The sequence below is a fragment of the Staurois parvus genome, unplaced genomic scaffold, assembly GCF_062004578.1.
Source record: "Staurois parvus isolate SC_StPar_1 unplaced genomic scaffold, SC_StPar_1.0 ptg000320l, whole genome shotgun sequence".
Taxonomy (NCBI): domain Eukaryota; kingdom Metazoa; phylum Chordata; class Amphibia; order Anura; family Ranidae; genus Staurois; species Staurois parvus.
Window position 1 is genome coordinate 1039850 of NW_028318116.1, and position 22192 is coordinate 1062041.

The window sequence follows — 22192 nt, forward strand, 5'->3', positions numbered from 1 at the left end:
TATTAATACTTATAGAAAACTGTACCTGGGATACAGTCATAAAGACGATGACATCCCAGGCACCCCTTTGTTGTCAAAGAAAAGTGGACTGCTACCACATTGGACAGCTCTCAGGTAACTTTAAACTAAGGAACATCTGTCAATTTGTATGAGAGCCAATGTACCATCTTGCTTGATTGATTGGACTCTGCAAACCGGGACATTGATAGGTACTCTCACCTTCAGCTCCTTTTTATTTCTCTGTGCATTGCTGTCTCTTTGTTTCTTTGTAATACCTCTTTTTGGAAATATTTTATTTGCACCATTTTGACCTTTCCATTATTAAACTTTAATTTGAAGAGTGTTAAAACTGTCTCTAATGCCCTAATGCAAACTTAAAGAATCTCTGAATATACCTGTCTGTGGTGACAGTGTGTTCAGACGTTTATTTTAAAATCATAATTGTTATTTCTAATATTGTGAACAGGTTATAGGCTGACCCTATCTGGTGGCAGTTTGGGGTTTACAAGGTTAATTGCTTAATTAACCAAACCCAGTGACATTCGCTCTCAGCCTTTTGGCACTTAGATTGGGGTTCTGCAAGCTGGAAAATTTATGTGCAGGGTGAGGCTAAGAGTGTCATTGTTGGGAATCAGTGACCGCATGGTGTGAGATTCGTCAGTCAGTTGTCACAAGTTGGTGAGAAAGGCAAGGGTCTGACCCACGTTTGTCACAGTAATCTATTCATTTTCGATATGAGACCAGCATGGGGAAAAAAAATGGATGATCATTCGTCAAATATTTTCATCGTGTGTACTAGGCTTACCTATGTGCACTGATTCCAGCTGACAGTTTGGACAGCCTACAGCTCTCCTCCGCCAATCTCATACTAGCAGACACCTCAATTCAAAAGTTTATTGTTCCATTCCGGAGGATTATGTGCTCTATCTCTTATTTATTCTGTTTCTATAGTTGTGGTTCTCTGTATTAAATTGTAAAAAAAACATACTTCCTTAGACCCAGCCTGTCTGGCTGGATGGTAACCTGCTGGCTTGGAACCATCCATAGGCAACTTAACTTTTCAATAAGCCACAGAAGTTGAATTCAGCACAATTTTCAGATTATTGCAGTACAAAGGATGTTTTTCCAGTCATGCAAAATGTAAGAAGACATTGGGAGTCATTTACTGGAGAGTGCAAAATCTGGTGCAGCTCTGAAAAGAAACCAATCACCTTCCAAGTTTTATTTTCAAAGCTTAATTGAACAAGCTGAATTTAGAAGCTGATTGGCTACCATGCACAGCTGAACCAGATTCTGAGTGCTCCAGTTTTAGTAAATTTTATTTATTTATTTATTACAGGTACTTATATAGTGCTGTCAATTTATGCAGTGCTTTACATACATATTGAACATTCACATCAGTCCCTAACCCTCAAGGGGTGTACAAGCTATGGTCCCTAACTCACATTCATACATACACATACTAGGGCCAATTTAGACAGGAGCCAGTTAACCTACCAGCATGTCTTTGTAGTGGGGGAGGAAACCCACACAGGCACAGGGGTTCTCCATGTAGGCTCCAGGCAGGAGGTGCCGTGGCTGGGATTTGAACCAATGACCCTAGTACTGCCAGGAAGAAGTGCTAACCATTTAGCCACTGTGCTGCCCATGTACCCCAATTACTTTCTTAAGCCATGTTTCTGCTAACACTGACTGAGGGAACATGGAAGATATTGGGAGGGTCTAGCTAGGACGGAACTAGCTAGAACTAACAAGGAGGGGAGGACAGGGGGAAATACCAAATCACTTAAGTAAACAATTTGTAGTGGCCTAAAACCACCACTAGATAGTAACATGATATAGTTCAATATAAAAACAGAAAAATACAAATAGGTGTGTAAGAACAGGTATATTAATACTTGCTGGAATAACTTTTCCATGTTGCCTAATAAAAAAGCAGTAATTTGGTATATTATAAATATAAAGGCTTTATGTAGATATATCTTTAAATACACTTTGTAGCAAGCAAGTGTATGGCCTGAATTTGATTTGGTATTAGCCAATTACACACCCTGTACAACACAGCACAAATGTAGGGAGGGAAAAGCAGCAACAATATCCAATACATTGTGCTGCAGTGCTCATAAGGAATGTGCTGATAGAAAGAGAGAGCAGAGGCACAGAGAGATCAGCTCATCAGTCTGTTGCTTTTCTTTTCACTGTCCAGTCACAGGCTAGGGGAGGGACCAGACCTATAGGTGTTACTTATCTGCAGCAGACAGAAATCAGGTCTCCCATCCTACAAGACTGAAATACAAACCCTTTAACAGCTTCCAAATAATTACTTTGTCTGTGTATTTAGCTGCTTACTTGGAGATCAGCTTTATTTATTACAGGTACTTATATAGTTCCATCAAATTACACAGCGCTTTATATATATTTTGTACATTCACATCAATCCCTGCCCTTAAGGTCCCTAATTACATTCATACATACTGTATATTGAGGCCAATTAACCTACCAACATGTATTTAACCCCTTCACACCGGCCCTTTTACGGGGTTTCTGACGCCGGGAGACGGGGCAGGGTTTTGGGCCATGTGACCGCCGTGATTGGCTGTCACGGCAGACACATGATTGCAAGGAGAGATCAGGACCTTTCCGTGGGACATCGATATGAACTGGGAGTGCTCAGGGTGTGCGCTCTCCGCACATGTCTGTTTACAAATGGTACAAAAATATGCGGCCACTCGGCGTCAGGGCCCAGCCACAGAGAGGCCACATATTTGCGTACTGTCGGCATGAAGAGGTTAAAGTGTGGGAAGAACTGGAGGAAATTCACACAGGCACAGGGAGAACATGAAAACTACATGCAGGTGCTGCCATGGTTTGGATTTGAACCAATTAACCTAGTGCTACAAGGTGGACGTGCTAGCCACTGTGTTGCCCCAAGCTGCCTGCAGTTAAACCATCAGGAGCTGGAGCAGTCAGGAAGTAAAGCAGACCATACATGGGTCAAATTCCAAAAGGTTTTCGATCAAAAACATCGTCCTGTAATCCGATGGTGCCACCAATGATTTTGAATATCGGTCGTTTTTCAAGCATTTTCCAGCATGCCTGATAAACAAAATGGGGAGGAACTACGAAAATCGGCCGGTGCCATTGCCCCACTAACAGAGCAAAAATCGGCTGATTATTCTTAGGTCCGATTTTCGAATGAAAAATTGTTCGGAAATCGACCCATGTATGGGCAACCTTAAACATACTTTTTGGCTCTGTATTGCAAAAAGAAGGGTTTCCTATTAGCCAGCTAAAGCTGTGATAATTCGCTTCTCCAGGTTTCATCTTCCAAAAGTCAGTATCTAGGTGTGCATCACTGTGAGTAAGGTGGTGGTGGATCTGCTGTTGGAGAAAACACTGGGGGCTGAGAATATCCAGGAAGATGGATGTATACCGGTGGCCCTGTGGATTCTGGAGGGCAGAGATATGCTGATGACTGTGGGAACTCAAGTGGTTGGGATAATGCTGGCAGTTGAGGAAGAGTTGTTGTCACTTCGGAATAAGCTGGAGGATCGAACGAGCTAACGCCAAGGTTCAGGGCTGCAGTTGCCTGAAAGGAGAGCGTTCATAATATGCCATTATTTATTTCAGGTACTTATATAGCACTTCAATTTACACAGCATTTTACATATATAGTACATTCACATCAGTTCCTAATCCTCAAAGAGCACACAATTTAAGGTCTCTAACATACACATATTAGGGCTAATTTAGATAGGAGCCAATTAACCTACCAACATGCCTTTGGAGTGTGGGAGGAAATGAAAGTACCTGGAGGAAACCCACACAGGTACAACATGTAAACTCCATGGAGGTTGTGTCATGGTTGGGATTACAAACCAACAACCTGAGCACTGCCAGGTGAAAGTGCTAACCACTTAACCACTGTGCTACCCAGCTCCTGTGAAGATGTTTTCACAAATACCCAACATTTTAATAAGTCCTTCTGCATACTGATGTTTCATTGTTTTGTGGGTGTTGGCGAGACAAACCATTGGGCAGTTTATTTCTAGCTCTTGGGGAGTCTATTGGTGGGATCTAGTTGATGAGTTCCCATGCCTGCAGAATTGTTATTTTTTTTATTAAAGACTAAGTTCACCATTTCCATAAAATAGCCAATGCAGTCTAGGGGCCCCTGTAGGTATTAAAACTGAGCAGCTTTGTAAAATGTTTATTAATGTTAATGTCATACCTGTAGGCCATTTCCCCCCCCCCCCAACCCCCAGAAAACTGGCCAAGAAAACCTTCTGTTAGCAACCCCCACATCCTGACTTGTATCTTCCTTCCCAATGGCCACATCATCTCTCATTACATACAAAATGCTTCACTAACATCGTGTTATGCCAATGATGAGATACTGGATAGCTTGTTGGCTTAGAATTTGTTAAGTGAGTATAATTATATGTTGGTTGGGGTGTAATATGTATTGTTTCATGATGGTGATATTATAAATTGTTGGCTGGGAGAGAATTTATTTTGTAGGTGGATGGAAAGTATAGCACATATATGATTAAGGGATATAATCATTTACTGCTGGTGAAGAGGGTATAATTATTTATTACTAACTATGGAGTATAAAGAATTACCAACATGTGTAGTTATAATGATGTCCAATGATTATGCTGTATGTTATAATGGTGACTGGTAGGCTATACCATTATAATTAGAGATGAGCGAATCGAACATGACGAAGTGGAATTCGTTCCGAAGATTTGGAAAAATTCGATTCGCGATGAATCCGAAGATTAGCAAACTTCGGATGCACGAATCGAATTTTCCCAAAAATGGCGGCGACATGTGTGGCGACGGAGAAAATGGACAGAGAAGATGGGGCGGGGATCTCTGGGAAGGCGCGCAGACAAGGCGCGCTGACCCATAATGCATTCATGACATGTGATCGCATTAGCCAATCAGCAGCCAGCCAGCACTGTGTAATGGTGGAGCTATAAATCGCGGCCATCTTAGAATTCTCCATTAGCCTACGGTCATTCAAGAGAGACAGACCTGTGTGTATTAAGGGACAGAGTTAGGGCCACAGAGACTTTAGGGCCACAGAATCGTTACTCAGGGCCACAGAATCGTTACTCAGGGACACAGAATCATTACTCAGGGACACAGAATCGTTACTCAGGGACACAGAATCGTTACTTAGGGCCACAGCTATCAAAGAATCGAAAATTTAAAGTGACATACACCCTTTTTTTTTTTGGTGGCTGTCGTGCACAGTTGGTGCTGCAGTTTGCCGATTGTGCAAAATAAACTGACTTTCTGCTTCACAACCACTATTGTACGTTCAAAGAGTTAAATCCATTTACACGCCGGCTGGCGGTAATATTTTTTGGGTGATTAGTGCATTCCAGTGACAGAAACGTACAGTTTCCAGCCAACGGCAAGCTGCAATTGACCGATTGTGTACAATAAACTGACTTTCTGCTTCACAACCACTATTGTACGTTCAAAGAGTTAGATCCATTTACACGCCGGGTGGCGGTAATATTTTTTGGGTGATTAGTGCATTCCAGTGACAGAAACGTACAGTTTCCAGCCAATGGCAAGCTGCAATTGACCGATTGTGTACAATAAACTGACTTTCTGCTTCACAACCACTATTGTACGTTCAAAGAGTTAGATCCATTTACACGCCGGGTGGCGGTAATATTTTTTGGGTGATTAGTGCATTCCAGTGACATAAACATACAGTTTCCAGCCAACGGCAAGCTGCAATTGACCGATGGTGCTAAATAAACTGACTTTCTGCTTCACAACCACTATTGTACGTTCAAAGAGTTAAATCCATTTACACGCCGGCTGGCGGTAATATTTTTTGGCCCCCTGTACCGGCTCCTCATGAACGTGGTTCAGCGGGTTTGCATCACTTAATGGCAAATCGTTGACAAACGCTGGGACGTTCAGTGTTGTGCGCATTAAGCCAGACACCAAAGGGCAGCACAGACCTGTTATTACTCGCTCAAGCATGGCTGAACAAAACCAGTCTCTACCACAAATTGGACCCAGACCTGCCCAGGGTCTCGTAAGTAGATTGCACGGAGGAGTAGAGTTCGTTATTGGAATTAACTGTGAGGGACTTTTAAACCTAGGCCTGTGTATGGCCTTCAATTGAAGCTGCTTCTGCTCCGCCACTCTGCCATTGGACTCTTGATAGTCGTCTCCCCACGCTGCTGCTGGGGGGACTTTTTAACATAGGCCTCTGTATGGCCTTCAATTTTAGCTGCTTACGCTCTGCCACTCTGCCATGGGCCTCTGTACCGCCTCCTCATGCTGCTGCCAGGCCCGTAATCTGTCATGGGCCCCTGTACCGCCTCCTCATGCTGCTGCCAGGTCCAGAGTGTGTCATGGGTCCCTGTACGGCCTCCCATTGCTGCTGTCTCCATCGCCACACTCTGCCATGTGCCACTTTCAGGTCTCCTCACACTGCTGGTGGGTTCCATTTTGTCATAGGGTGCTGTATGGCCTCCCATTGCTGCTGCCTCCACCGCCACACTGTGGCTCCACACTCTGGTTTTGGCCCCGTGACTGCCCAAATGAGTGAAGTGTGCGGTGATTCTAAGATCGACGGCACTCATCTGCATGTCATACTGACTGACAGTATTATTTCTCTTCCCCAGCAGACTCCAAGGGCATTTAAATTAAAGGTACAGTGTTCTGCACTAATATAAAGGCTCTCTGAAGCCTAGAAACACCCTTTTTATAAGTTAAATTCGCAGCGAATATATTCGGCTCGAAGCGAATTTATTCGGCGAATTCGGCGAATCAGCCGAACCGAATTTTTGAATAATTCGCTCATCTCTAATTATAATAGACTCTAGAATATAGAACAATGGTTTTCAGCCTACGAAGTATAGGGGGGCCTCACATAATTTTCAATGTATGTAATGATAGAGAGGATACATATATACTAAAAGTAATGATTGTCAGAGACTATGGACATGCTACAAGTTTGGTTGGATACTTGGGAGATGTTACATGAGGCTAGTAGAAATCCCTGCTATTACCCCTTTACAAATTTGTGCTCTTGCTTCCACTATTGAGTCCAAGGGTCACATAACAACTACCAAAGGGTCACCTGTGGTTATACACTATATTGCCAAAAGTATTGGGCCAGCTCTCCAAATCATTGGATTCAGGTGTTCCAATCACCTCCATGGCCACAGTTGTATAAAATCATCACCTAGGCATGCAGACTGCTTCTACAAACATTTGTGAAAGAATGGGTCGCTCTCAGAAGCTCAGTGAATTCAAGAGTAGTACTGCGATAAGTTGCCAAGTCCATCTGTGAAATTTCCTTGCTACTAAATATTCCACAGTCAACTGTTAGTGGTATTATAACAAAGTGGAAGCAACTGGGAACAACAGGCCACATAAAATGACAGAGAGGGTTCCGGGAATGCTGAAGCAAAGAAGTTGCCAACTGTCTGCAGAATCAATAGTTAAAAAAGCTAAAAAACTCTAAATTTCAAGTGGCCTTCAGATTAGCACAACAACAGTGCAAAGAGAGCTTCATGGAATGGGTTTCCATGGCTGAGCAGCTATAGCCAAGCTTTACATCACCAAGTGCAATGTGTGTGTGCCGAGTTCAGGAGTGCATCGGGCACAGCTGGATACATTTCATGGTTGTAAACCCAATTAGCTGGTTCCAGGTTGTCTGTCAGCCTCTTGCACTGGCCAGATCGTAAAGCTATAAACCTGTCAGTCACTGGACTTGAAAAGCATTCCGAAATAGCAGTAAAACATACATCCCACTTGGAACTACTTTTTCATACAATTTCATAACTCCTGGCAGGAAAAAGGTACAATAGGACAAAACATATATTCAGATAGGTCAGTTTAATGCGAGTCACCTGATACCTTACATCCCAGATTACGTCTACCCGAGAGCAGAAAGCGATATCTTTTTAACCGTCACAGGCAGATATGTCATATCTGGTGTCTGGACGTTCAGCAGATGACTCTGCATATTATTCTACCAGTGGATAGGATGCTACATGTACCTATGGGAGCTTATTGATCATGATATAAACTTGGGAGGAATTTGGATCAGAGCCTGGATCTCCACCTAAACCTGCTCCCCAAATGAGGTGATTGGCCCTTGGCTTCAGTAGATGCCCCTTGCTGGGGGACTAGAAAATAGGCTATCAGGCCTGGAGAAGTAAGATGAAGAGATTCTCCCTTTTAACATCAGGAACCAACTTTGGGAGAAAAGGTACCCTTTTGTTCAGGACACTTGTAACTGCTTAAACCAAGGACTTTGGCAAGTATTCTACCTTCATAAACTTCTTTCTGTTATCTCTCTGTTGTGTTATTGCTCTCTGTATCTATATACCGTATTTTTCGCTCCATAAGATGCACTTTTTTCACCCCAAAAAAGGGGGGAAAATGTCAGTGCGTCTAATGGAGCGAATATGGAGCTGCCGGTCCGGTATTTCCACCACCGCCGTGTCAGAATACCGGGCCGGCCGCTCAGCTCTGAAGCGGGACCTTACCTGCTCCTCTCTCCAGCGCCACGCTGTCTTCCCGACTTCTGTAGTGTGGGCGCTCGGCTTGACAGCCGGGTGCCAAGTGCGCATGCGCAAGAAGCGGTGCGCTGTGTGAATGGTAAGGCGGCACCTGGGACACATGACAGGTCCCAGAAGCCGCCGCACCAATCTCAAAGCGCAGCGTTTCTCGCTCATTTGCACTGGGCACCCAGCTATCAAGCCGAACGCCCACACTACAGAAACTGGGAAGACAGCGCGCCGCTGGATAGATGAACAGGTAAGGTCCCGCTGCAGAGCGGACACTAACCAAAGAACAACTCCGCGGAAGTAAGAGCGGGTACCTGTCAAATTCAGGTACCCACTCCCCCCCCCCTCCCCAAAGGTCAGCAGTCATCTCCTGTACTATCCACAGTCTCTGGTCATCCCTGTACTGTCCACAGACTCTGGTCATCTCCTGTACTGTCCACAGTCTCTGGTCATCCCTGTACTGTCCGCAGTCTCTGGTCATCCCCTGTACTGTCCACGGTCTCTGGTCATCTCCTGTACTGTGTCTGCAGTCTCTGGTCATCTCCTGTACTGTGTCTGTAGTCTCTGGTCATCTCTTGTACTATGTCTGTAGTCTCTGGTCATCTCTTGTGCTATGTCTGCAGTCTCTGGTCATCTCCTGTACTATGTCCGCAGTCTCTGGTCATCTCCTGTACTATGTCTGCAGTCTCTGGTCATCTCCTGTACTATGTCTGCAGTCTCTGGTCACCTCCTGTACTATGTCCGCAGTCTCTGGTCATCTCCTGTACTATGTCTGCAGTCCATTGGTTCAGAATATTTTTTTTCCTGTTTTCTGCCTCTAAAACCTAGGTGCGTCTTATGGTCAGGTGCGTCTTATGGAGCGAAAAATACGGCATATATACAGTATATATTTGCTACATCTTTTTCTGTAAATATTTTTATTGCACCCTTTTGACCTTTTTAGTAATAAATCCTATTTTCTGAAAAGTGTTGAACTGTTTCTAAAGCTCTTTAATGCAAACTAAGAATCCCTGTCTCTGAAGAGTGCTACTGTGTGTTTTAAAACCTCTAAATACATCTGCCTGCGGTGACAGTGTGTATACAGACGCTTATTCAAACATCATAGTGTTACTGCTGAGATTTGTGAGTTTCCTCCTTCTCTGTAAAAAGGTGGTGGTGGCAGTGTGAAGGGTTAATTTCGTAATTAACCTGACCCAGTAACAATCGCTCTCAGGCTGCGGGCACATAGATTGTGGTCCAGTGAGCTGGAAAATCTTTGTGCAGGGTGCAGCTGAGCATGGCATTGTTACGCAAGTGGCAGCGCGGTTTTAGATTGGCTAGTCCTTCGGTCACAAGTTGGTGAGAAGGGCTGGGGGTCTGACACCGCACCCCTCACAGGGGGATTATGTTGTGGGGTTGTCTTTCAGGGGTTGGTCCTGGCCCCTTTGTTTCAGTGAAGGGAACTCTTAAGGCGTCAGCATACCATGACATTTTGGACAAATTCATGCTCCCAACTTTGTGGGAACAGTTTGGGGATGGCCCCTTCCTGTTCCAACATGACTGCGCACCAGTGCACAAAGCAAGGTCCATAAAGGCATGGAAGAGCGAGTTTGGGGTGAAGGAACTTGACTGGCCTGCACAGAGTCCTGACCTCAACCCAATAGCTCACATTTGGGATGAGTTAGAGTGGAGACTGCGAACCAGGCCTTCTCGTCTGACATCAATGCCTGACATCACCAATGCATTTCTGGAAGAATGGTCAAACCTTTCCATAGACACACTACTAAACCTTGTGGACAGCCTTCCCCGAAGAGTTGAAGCTGTTATAACTGCAAAGGGTGGGCCAACTCAATATTGAACCCTACGGACTAAGGCTGCCATTAAAGTTCATGTGCGTGTAAAGGCAGGTGGCCCAATACATTTGGCAATCTAGTGTATATTGGGTACTGCAACTTTAGGACTATTGTTCTTCAAAAAACTCTTACCTGTGCTTGATTCCTTGAAATACATTTCAGAGAGCGGTAGCTGAATATAACTATACACCCAGATGAAACCAGCTGCACTATATTTGTTAGTAGCAGAAAGTTGATAATAGCCAAGGTTCCCACCTGAAAAAGTAAAGTAAGCAGAAAGTGTACTTCATTAGTGCTAGCAATATTATGTATGGTGTGTGTAGAATATTAGTTTTATTTTAATCTTAAACAATTTTTTTTTCTGTGGGTTTAACTGGATGGACTTGTGTCTTTATGCAACCAGATTGACTGTTTTCTTTATTGGCGAGTACGAGTACCGATACTTGTGCCCAAGTACTCGCCGATACTGATTACCTCTGAATATTTGTGCAAATGCTTAGTACTGGCATCAATACCCATACTGGTATAGGTATCGGTGCAACCCTAGTTTAAATAAACTTTAAGAAGTTAAACCATCATTAACTAATATCATGAACTCAAATAGTTTTTAAAACCTAATATCAATTTATCTTCCTGGCAGCCCCCCAATTTGATCATTTTCAGACAAACTGGGCGACAGATTGATTAGGCAAGTAGGAAACACAATTAGCATTGCTATCATTCTTACCCAAGATTTTCGGCACTGGCAGCATTGTTGGCGAGCAGGGCCCTTATGTAGCCCTATTCAGTTTATTTAACTAGCTAGTTTCTGTTTCATGGTTTGTTTGTTTATTAACCAATTCAATACCGGGCAATTTTACACCTCCTGCCCAGGTAATTTTTCAGGTTTCAGCGCTCTCACACTTTGAATGACAATTGCGCGGTCATACAACATTGTACCCAAACTAAAATTTTATCATTTTCTTCACACAACTAGAGCTTTCTTTTGGTGGTATTTAATCACCGCCGGGGTTTTTATTTTTTGCTAAATTAACAAAAAAAGACCAAAAATTTCGAAAAAAAAACACGTTTTTCTTTGTTTCTGTTATAAAAGTTTACAAATAAATAATTGTTCTTCATAAATGTAGGCCAAGATGTATTCTGCTACATGTCTTTGGTGAAAATAACCCAAATTAGGATGTATTTTTTAGTTTGTAGGAAGGTTATAGAGTTCACAAACTATGGTATAGATCTGAATATTGATCAATCCTGAAGTACTGACAGCCAATCTAATTTCTTGAGGTCCAAGAATGTCAGAATAGTACAGATATCCCCCAAATGACCCCTTTTTGTAAAGTAGACAGTCCGACGTATTTCATAAGAGGCATGGTGAGTTTTTTGAAGTTGTATTTTTTTTGTCATAATTTTTCAGAAAATAAAAAAATTAAAAAAATTATTTTCACTATTTTTTTTTTACATACTGTCACCAGTGCAGTACAGCGTCATCATATAACTGGCATGGCGGTGAACAGGGATACTGACTGGTGACAGTAAAATATATATATATTTTTTTAATTATTTTTTATTTTTTTATTTTTTATTACTTTTTTTATTTTTATAAGATTTTTTTTTAAGATTTTACTTAAAAAGTGATCAGTATTTATTTATTTATCTATTTTTTTACACAATTTGCTTATAGCAAAGAATTACTTTGCTATAAGCAAGCATTTACCTGAATGGCATTGATTCATTCAGGGAATTTTTTTTTTTTTGTACTTAGCTGTGATTTGGCCACAGCTAATCACATGACATGTGAATGTGATTAGCTGTGACCATTCACAGCTAGGCAGTAGTATACAATGGATGGCATGAATGAAGCCATCCATTGTATACAACTGTCATGTGACCTGCTATGATTGGTCACAGCAGGTCACATGGTACCGGCAACGGGGCCGATACTCAGATACTCAGATCTGTCATCGGCCGTGTCCGAGGTATACGGCCGGTGACAGATCGTGCCGCTGCACGACTCTGCAACCGCGCGAACTGCGCATGTGCTGGAGGACGCCAAATGGCGTACACCCCGGAAAGGTAATGCATTTTTGCAGCCGCCAAACGGCTATAGGCCGGGCGTCAAATGGTTAAAGTATGGCCAAAGTGCTCACTACTCACATTCCCAACAGGACACAAAAATGAACATGTATATATCTGAAAATCATCAATACAGCATAATGCGATCCCAGCAATGGAAACTAAGCAGCTGATGGTATGCATGATGAAGCACGTCTTGACCTGTGCAGAGAAAACATATTGAAAGATATTAAATATTTTACTCTCAGTATTAAGGATACCTACTATCAATCATTCAAACAAAAATACTTTGGTAGCACTACCCCCTTAGGAGTTGCTCAATTGCTGAAATTGAATTATTTTTATTATACAGGATATATATAGCGCCAACAGTTTGTGCAGCGCCGGGGCGGACTGACCATTTGGAAACTCAGGCACTGCCCGAGGGCCCGGGGTCAGTAGGGGGCCCCATTAGATGCCCCTGGTACCTTTTTCATAGGCTTTTTTTAGTTTGGGCAAGGACACAAGGGCTCCATGATCCCCTATTGCCCGGGGGCCCCATGAGTTGTCAGTCCTCCCCTGTGCAGCGCTTTACAAAATGAAGGTAGACATTACAATTACAGTACAATTTGATACAAGAGGAAACAGAGGGCCCTGCTCGTTAGAGCTTACAATCTAAGAGAATTCACTCACGAATTGAATTTAACTAGTAAAAGGTTTATAGCAAAAGTCAATATTAATATAATATGATAATCTTTTCAGAAATTAACCCAATACTTTCAACCTGAGGTGGTCTTACAATCCCCAGTGAGCAGCTAGACCTATCAAACAGGTAGACTAGCTCACTATGGGCCCTCAGGACCTGGTGGCAAGGAGACAGCCTGAAATAAGGAATAAAGCTCTTTATCCCAAAACAAGCAATGTTCTTTAAGGCAATGAAGAGTCTTCTGCGCACGTGATGGGGCCCAGTTAGTGCATAGTGAAAAGAAGTGTGGACTATAACTCTGAGGAACAGTGTAATAAAGAGAGGGAAGAATAACATTCCCATTGCAAGCAGCAATTTTACAAATGTAATGTTCCTTTAAGGCACTAGTCACTAGCGAATCTAAAGCAGCAAGTGGTCAATCTGGAAAAAGTGATTGTTGGCACAGGGAAACTCTTCTTTGGGCTATGAGGCTTTTGACACAATAGTGAAAAGGCCTACTTAGCAGAGTGAATTGATGATAATGGTGACACAGCGGTGGTTTGTCCTGTGGAGCGACTGTCCTGCTATCAGTTCTGATGATAAGGCTGTGCTAAGTGTAGTCAGAAAGTAGCGGCTAAGGGAACTAGGCCGTAAATTCTAATAACTATGTGCAATGTCCACAACTGTGTACAGGAAAATAGCAAAGCTAGAACAGGTGTCAGTGCTCCCTGTCCTTGATAATGCTTGGAACTCTCTTACCCAAGGGATGGCATCCGGTGAATTCTGGCGGTCTTTCTCTCTCCTTCGATAAGGCCTCCACACACTCCCTGCTCCCACCTGCAGCGTTCCGTCTGGTCACCTGCAAGCAGATTAGCTTTCTCCACAATACGGCAAGGTCAGCGATCAGCAGATTCTCTTTGCCTCCTCTTTTTCTCTCTTTCCACAGCCTGGTCTGGTGTTCCCGCTCTGAATGCACTCCTCTCTCCAGATCTCTCCCCTCTTACTTCCTGTCTCATCTTCCAGGCTTTCATATATATACGCCTCCACCGACACGCCAGCGGTTCAGCATACCATCTTCCATGGAGCTGCACTACAGAGTGTGAATGCCACTGTTCTGCAGGACACTGCCATCTTGTGTTGGTTTTAACAACCTGCATGCACTTGTAGCAGGGTGTTACACACTCTCCCCCCCGCCTAAAGTCTTTGGTCCCCAAGAACAACAGGGAAAAAAAAACTAATAACATTTGCTATAACATGTATACATCTAATAAAGAAATTTAGCCATCTTATTCAGGAGGAAAAACAATTGGCAAATGTTAATTTTTAATCAAGTTGTACAAGACTGACTCCCACCAAGGATTGGGAGTCTCTGTTAATTCAAGAGATAGGGCCATAGGCTTAAAAACCTCCTCATGGATGGTGTCAGCAGGGGGGCTTACAGATTCTTGGATATACTCTAAGAAATTGTAAATAGAAGCCTTTCAGAATTCTTTGACCAGCATGGAAGGCTTCTTCAGAGCTTTCTCCCAGCACATCATAGGTCAGCCTCTTTGGTGCTCTTATCTCCCGCCACTCCCTGGGCTCCTTTTGAGAGGAAGAGGAATAATCAATCCATAAATGAATGACTTCTTATACTGTGGGCTTAGTACAGTTCTTGAAGCAAAAAATGTCCAATGTTACCATGGACTTAGTCATTAAACATCTAGCTTGGCTTGGTGGTATCATCTTATCAAATGTATTTATTATTATTATGATAAGGCAAAGGGAGAGCGAAATTGTTGCTTGGTTTAAAACCAAACCAATTATACTGATGTTTTAGCCATTGCCAATGCAGGGCAGAGGTTAACAGTGACTGTTAAATAAATGACTTAAAAGTCAACATGAAAATACTTTCAGGGATTACAGTAAGGGGCCCCTCCCCTGAATTTCCCTGGTTGAGGCCCCCTTATTTACTCATTTGTGACTTAAGAATGCCAGTGGACAACCTAAAGTAAAGCATCTGTCACGTACCTTGGTTGGAGGATGAGCTGATGAGCGGGCATCCCTTGTTGCTCTGGTCCGAGCACCCCTGAATGTGGTGACAGGTACAAGGCTAAAGAAGCATGGGTGCCGGTAGCTTGGTAGCAGGTGACTGCCGGCTTAAGAGCTGTAGTCAGGATGATCCAGGGTCAAACACAATAAGGCAGAAGCGTGGTCACATAGAAGACCAAGGTCAGTATTAAGGAAGCAGGTAGAGCGATATCTGGTAACAGACTGAGGTCAGTACCAGGGAAGTAGGCAGAAAGTAATCAGAGGCAAGCCGAGGTCAGTATCCAAGAATCTACAGAGCAAGGTCAGAAACTATCCGGGTAAGCAACAGGAAATCAGTCAACATAAGCAGAAACACAGGTCACAGGGAAGCTGAAGGACATCCAGCATTTAGTGCACACCAGGGAGGGTTCCTTTTAAATAGTCAGCTTGGCGCCTATGCGTATGGACGTGTGCGCTGATGCAAGCTGGCACACACAGAGATGTGCCTACATGTCAGTGCACGTTGGATATTAGCCCATGCTCATCTGTGTGCTGGTACATGTGCACAAGCATTAGGTGCACAGGAATGAGCATCAGCTGCACAAGAATGAGCATTAGCCTTAGCATTAGCTATGTGAGTGTTGGTCCCCTGAAAGTACCATGTCAATAGTCATAGGAAACTGAAACAAAGTAGCAAGTCAATGAACAAAAGCAAAGCCCATGAAATTGAAGACTCAGTTGGTGGAACTGATTTTCCAAAATACCACGTAAAAATGGGAGTTCCTTTCAGACAATTGGAACCAATAAACCGATATTAAAACATGTGTATAACACTCACATGACAGGCCAGCTCAAAATTTAAAAGGCAGATTAAAACCAGAAGACTAAAAGGGACTGAAGGGACTTTACTCTGTCCCAATGCATTGAATATAATTTTTCTTTTGTCCATTATGCAAGTGGGCTATAGTGTTGTCTACAGGAATTGGAACCTAGGTGCACAACAAAACAGGCAGCTAGGAGAACAGCACTTTTAGGTAGTTTAACCCCCCACCACCACCACCAATAACAACAACAACCCCCCCCAACTGTTAGAGAAAGTGTTTTTCACCTATCCTTGATAAGTAAGGCCTGCTTTCTTCGACTCCTAGAATTTGTTGCTGGGACTGATTCTCCAATCACACAATTGGCTAGTACACAGGTTGGGTTTTGATTCTCGCAGTCTTACCAGTCCAGCCAACGTGTGTTGGTGTGTTTTGTTTTGGATCGAGTCTCACAATAGAAAGCCTATTCTTCCTCAGACAGTGGCAGGTCTTAGTGCTTCCTGCACTGGACTACATATGAAAAGTGGTATTGGTTTGCTTTTGTACAGTGTTTCCTACAGTGTTTTAGACTACAAGGCCCTAGATTTCTAGATCTCCAAGGCTTTCTGTGAGGCTGTTATTGCTGTCCAGCCATGCCCACTGCTGTGACTTTTCTGCTCTGCCTTCTTCTGGTCTTATTTTATTTCTAGGGGAGAGTTTTATGTGCAGACTTTTTTTTCTCCGATCCCAGTCTGTGTCTGGCACAGCCCTTAGAAGATCTGGGGATTCATAAAGGATAAGTTCACCTTTGGAACATGTTACATGTCCCACCCAGAGTTGCAGCCGTGTGTGCCCCCCAGACAGATAATACTAATAAACCAGCCCGACCATTCGGGGTCCACCCACACGGTCACATCACTCATTTACAGAGTTCTGTGAATGAATGCCTACAAGTCCCGACATCCTTAGCAGCAGTTGGCTTGTAATTCTCAATGAACTACCACGGCTCTGTGGTAGTTCATTGAAGTTTCTTGTCAGTATATCTGCTTGACCGTACATCCCATATGGCAAGCAGATATTCTGACAGGTCTGGAGGAGCCCTGCATGGCATCAGCGATCTACTGATCGCTGGTGCAATACTTTTCAGGCTCCTTTGGACTAAAATACTAAATGCACATTTTTTTAACCTGCAAAAAAATGTGCATTTTTTATTTTCATCCAAAAGGTGAATTTATCCTTTAAAAGGCATAGTTCGCCTTTACCAAATATTGTTTACGCTAATAAGGGACATTTGTAAATTAAAACAAACTGTGCAGCTTTGACTAAAGTTAAATAATGCCCTTGCTATAGGTGTAGGCCATTTACGAACCTCATGAAGACTGGCCAGAAAACTCTCAGGACATTGTTAAGGAGGCTGCTAAAAGAGGCACAACTGTTACTGTTCACCTTCACCATCACAGGAATGAGCTATTTCTCTGATTCAAACCCCCCATATACACTTTCTTTCCTTTGATGCAGTAACTGTGAGCTCAGCGCTTGAAAGCTCACTCCTTTGATGGTGAAGGTAACAGTAACAGCTGGGCCTCTCTTATCAGCTTCCTTAACAATGTCCTGAGAGTTTTCCAGTCAGACCTTATGAGGTCCATAAATGGACTACACCTATAGCAAGGGCATTATTTAACTTTAGTTAAAGCTGCACAGCTTCTTTTCCCAACTCTCTAAGACATGCGCTAGTCACCCTCATACTTAAAAAAGCCACACTGGACTCTGCCAACCTTAGCAATCTAAGCCCCATCTCCTTACTCTCTTTTGCCTCCAAAGTCCTTGAATGTCTAGTCTACAACCGGCTGAGCTGCCACCTTATTGAAAATAACCTTCTTGATCCCCTTCAGTCTGGATTTCGCCCACAACACTCCACAGAAACTGCTCTCCTAAAACTCACAAATGACTTACTAACTGCTAACACCAATGGTCATTATTCTGTACTCTTGCTCTTGGACCTCTCTGCTACCTTTGACACAGTTGACCACCCCCTCCTCCTCAAAAAACTCTATTTACTGGGTCTCCATGACTGTACTCTCCGTTGCTTTGAATCTTACCTATCTCACCGCACCTTCAGTGTCACTTATAACTCTACTTCCTCCTCTCCTACTCCTCTTACTGTCAGAGTCCCCCAAGATTCTATCCTTGGACCTCTCCTATTCTCGATCTACACTTCTTCCTTGGGTCAGCTGATAGCTTCCCATGGTTTCCAATACCATTTCCATACTGATGACACACAAATCTATCTCTCTACTCCTCAGCTCACCCCATCAGTTTGCTCACATATCACTGATTTACTAACAGACATATCAGACTGGATGTCACACCACTTCCTAAAACTCAATCTATCCAAAACTGAGCTCATAATATTTCCTCCCCCCTGTTCCTCTTCCCCTGATTTCTCGGTCAGGATCAATAGCACCACTATGAACCCATCCCTGCATGCCAGGGTGCTAGGGGTAACCCTGGATTCTGAACTATCCTTTCAGGCCCACATCCAATCCCTGTCCAAATAAATCATGCTGCCTCAACCTCCACAACATCCGGGTATTCCGGGATCCGGGTATGACCAGAAATGTGTGGACTGACACAGGGAAGTAGCAGACTTCAGGAACACAGGCGTAGTCAGGCTGGAGAGGTGGAATGGTCAGGCAGGCCGTAAGGTACTGTCAGGTGCCACCTGGCAGTGTCTCTAGCAGCCCACAGCACGGATTTCCTCAGGGCACGGGGTCTAAGTCCCGGCCTGCTATTCACCAGGGCCCCTGATGGTGGGGATGGACTTGGTGCAGACTGGAACCAGGTCTCGACACCTGAGTGCGTCCGGCTGTGGTAGAGAGTACTGGCAGGGGAGTGCAGGAACGGAGTCTGATGGGAAGAGGCAGGCAGACTTACTAAAGGTGATCCGTGCGGGATGGATGGATCGTCGGTTGAAGTAAGCGTAGTCAGACAGGCCGGGTCGGTATCGTGCGGGCAGCGTGGTACAGGAGGAGCAAGCAGAGAATGGTCGGGGTCACAAGCCAGGTTCAGCAGGTAGCGGGCAGCGCAGTACCGAGGATCAGGCAGAAGGATGGTCAGGCAAGCCAGGGGTTCAACAGGAGACGGTCAGCAGAGGTCAGGATCAAAGCAGGGTCAGAAACGAGGCAGGAACACAGGATACCAGGTACAGGGGCTCATGGGAAACATACACCAAGGCCACGATCACAGGCCTGGTCACCCCCCAAACACCCCCCCCGCAATCAGCCCCAGGCGCCGGCCGACTGCAGGAGCGAACCCCCGGCACTGCAGCCCACACAGCAGGCGAGTCCCACCACCAGTGCTGAGTCCATTCCCGACACCACCTTTAGACAATCCCTGAAAACCTTTCTCTTTAAAGAAGCCTATCCTGCTTCTACCTAGTAAACCACCATTTTTTTACTCCATCAGCTCATCCCCCACAGCTATTACCTTTTGAATCACTCATCCCTTCTAGATTGTAAACTCTAAGGAGCTGGGCCCTCTGTTTCCTCTTGTACCAAATTGTATCATTACTGTAATGTCTACCTTCATATTATAAAGCGCTGCTGTCTTCCCCCCAGCCCGGACCCCACCCCCCATTGACTTCTCCATCATGTCCAACAACACCACCATCAAACCCGCCCCGCAGGCCAGAGTACTTGGTGTCATTCTGGACTCCAACCTATCCTTCCAGCCCCAAGTCCAATCTTTAAAAAACTCATGCAGACTCCACCTCCGCAACATCGCCAAAATATGCACGTTCCTAACCCCAGAAACCACTAAAAAGCTCATCCACTCCCTCATCATATCATGACTCGATTACTGCAACTCCCTCCTTACTGGCCTGCCTCGCTGTTGGCTATACCCGCTTCAGTCGATACTGAATACGGCTTCCAGACTCATTCACCTTTCCAACCGCTCCGTTTCCTTCACCCCCCCTCTGCCAATCCCTCCACTGGCTTCTGATTGCGCAACGGATCAAATTCAAAATCCTAACACTGACGTACAAAGCCGTCCACCATACTGCCCCGAACTACATCACCGACCTAATATCCAAGTACCACCCAGCACGCACACTCCGTTCCTCACAAGACCTCCTTCTCTCTAGTTCCCTGGTCTGTTCCTCCCATGCCCGCCTCCAGGACTTCTCCAGGGTGTCACCCATCCTCTGGAACTCCCTGCCCCAACCCATCAGATTATCACCTACTCTCCTCTCCTTTAGGAGTACCCTGAAAACCCACCTCTTCAGGGAAGCCTACCCCACCCCCTGCTAACTTTCCGACCTCCTCCACTCTTCCTACCACTCCGTCCCCCACAGCTTCTCCTCCTGTGCCATTCCCTCCCTCCTAGATTGTAAGCTCGAAAGAGCAGGGCCCTCAATCCCCTCATGTTTTGCATTGTATTGTTATTGTTCTGTCACATGTTCTGTCCCCCTTTGTAATGTACAGCGCTGAGCGAACTATTGGCACTTTATAAATACTGTATAATAATAATAATACTGCTGGCGCTATATAAATCCTATATAATAATAATAATTTTAATTAAAAAGTTAAATAGACACTCCTTGTCTTGTTTATGCAATCTTTAACATCCTTGTACAAGGAGGACAGGACAACCATGTTGACATTCTCTTCACCATAAACAAGTACACTATGAATATTTAAGATGCATTTACCATATACTTCTCATAATGTTTAAGGGAAAATGTTTTTACTCTTCTTGCATAGTTAAAGACTCTACCTCTTTAAAAAAGGCTATTTAACATAAACAAGGACCTCATGAATATTTAAGACTTTTCCAAATCTAATCAGGCAAACTTGCATTTTACAATACTGGTAGATTTGCAAATAACCTGCTGTAAATCTCCCCCTGACTTTCCACATATTTATCCAAAAACAGGTTAGCCCAACATAACAAAGGTAAGGTAATTACCTCGTGCATAAATTAACATAGTAAGAAGTCCTTGGCTATCCTTTTGGTCAGTACCCTGTGTGTGTGTGTGTGTGTGTGTGTGTGTTTACAATATTCTTCAAAAGATGTGTTTTATTGTATTAGGTAGGGTTTAGGATAGTTAGGATGTGTCTTTGTTTTTTTCCAGAGTTCTGGAAGGATGCAGTGTGTCAAGAACACCTCACTTATTCTGAACTGTTCATAGGTAAAAGGTCCTGTCCTGTAAATAGGTCCTGTTTAGCAATTAGGCCTGCTAGGGGCATTTTGGTATTTAACCACTAGGGGGGAAATGCAAACACAAGTATAGTTTGTGGAATTTCGGATAATGTGCCTAGGTTATTAGGTTGTGTTATTTTGCTGATTCTGCTGGAGGATTATCTTTAAGGAGATAATGCTCCAATTATGTATCGCACTATATAAATTGCTATGTTAACTCTGTTCTCATACAGGTGAACAGCAATCGAGATTCTGGGTACAATTCAACATACATTAACCATGTGTGTTTAGCTAGGGTTAGGGCTCTATCCAATTACACTGTGTATTTTTGTATATAAATGATGTAAGAGCTGCTAAACATATATAAAGTGGTGTAGCGCTCATATGTACATATCAATGATTAATATTCTTATAACAACAAGAAACTCTACTGCATGCTGGACAGATTGCAAGCAAACACCCTTGGAAACATCTCTTACAAATCTGAGTCCCACTCCGTGTACCTTTTTAATATGTCCCCTCTACTCCTCCTTTTCATATTACTTTCCTGCATTCCAAAAATCTCACTTCTTTACCTCTCTGCTCCACCCCAAAACTTGTACATCTCACCCTCACTGCTACTATCTCCCTACTACTGCTCTCATCACCTCCTGCTGATACTTTACTCTCCTGCTAACCCAAACACCAGGACTGGAAGGCATGTGCACTCCTGTACATCCTGCTCCCATGTTACTTTCCTCACCCTTCTTCTTCTCCTAACCTCTGGGGATAGCTCCCCAAACCCTGGTCCTCCACTATTTCACCCCCACACCAGACATCCTCTTTCTTCCGGGAATAGCCGCAATCCCTTCAATTTAACATCGGTCCTCGTGCTCCCAAAGCCTCCCTCCCTCCCTTTTTCATGTGCGCTCTGGAATTCCCGCTCTGTCTGTAATAAGCTCACCTCTGTCCATGACCTTTTTGTCTTACGCTTCTTTAACCTACTAGCAATTACAGAAACCTGGTTCCAAGCAGCAGATTCTGCTTCTCCCACAGCACTTCCCTATGTAGGCC

At 43.9% G+C, this 22192-nt stretch overlaps 1 protein-coding gene across 1 annotated transcript in view; it reads right to left on the reverse strand.

Moving 5' to 3' along the window:
• Positions 1–1151: 1151 nt before the first annotated feature.
• Positions 1152–22192, reverse strand: part of LOC149457462 (uncharacterized) — a 48396-nt gene continuing 27355 nt past the window's right edge. Inside the window, exons 4-6 of the mRNA XM_089683677.1 lie at positions 12545–12664; positions 10526–10648; positions 1152–3589 (exon numbers count right to left, since the gene is read on the reverse strand). Of these exons, the coding sequence (XP_089539803.1) occupies positions 3353–3589; positions 10526–10648; positions 12545–12664 (480 nt within the window). The 3' untranslated portion in view covers positions 1152–3352. The remainder of the gene's footprint in view (positions 3590–10525; positions 10649–12544; positions 12665–22192) is intronic.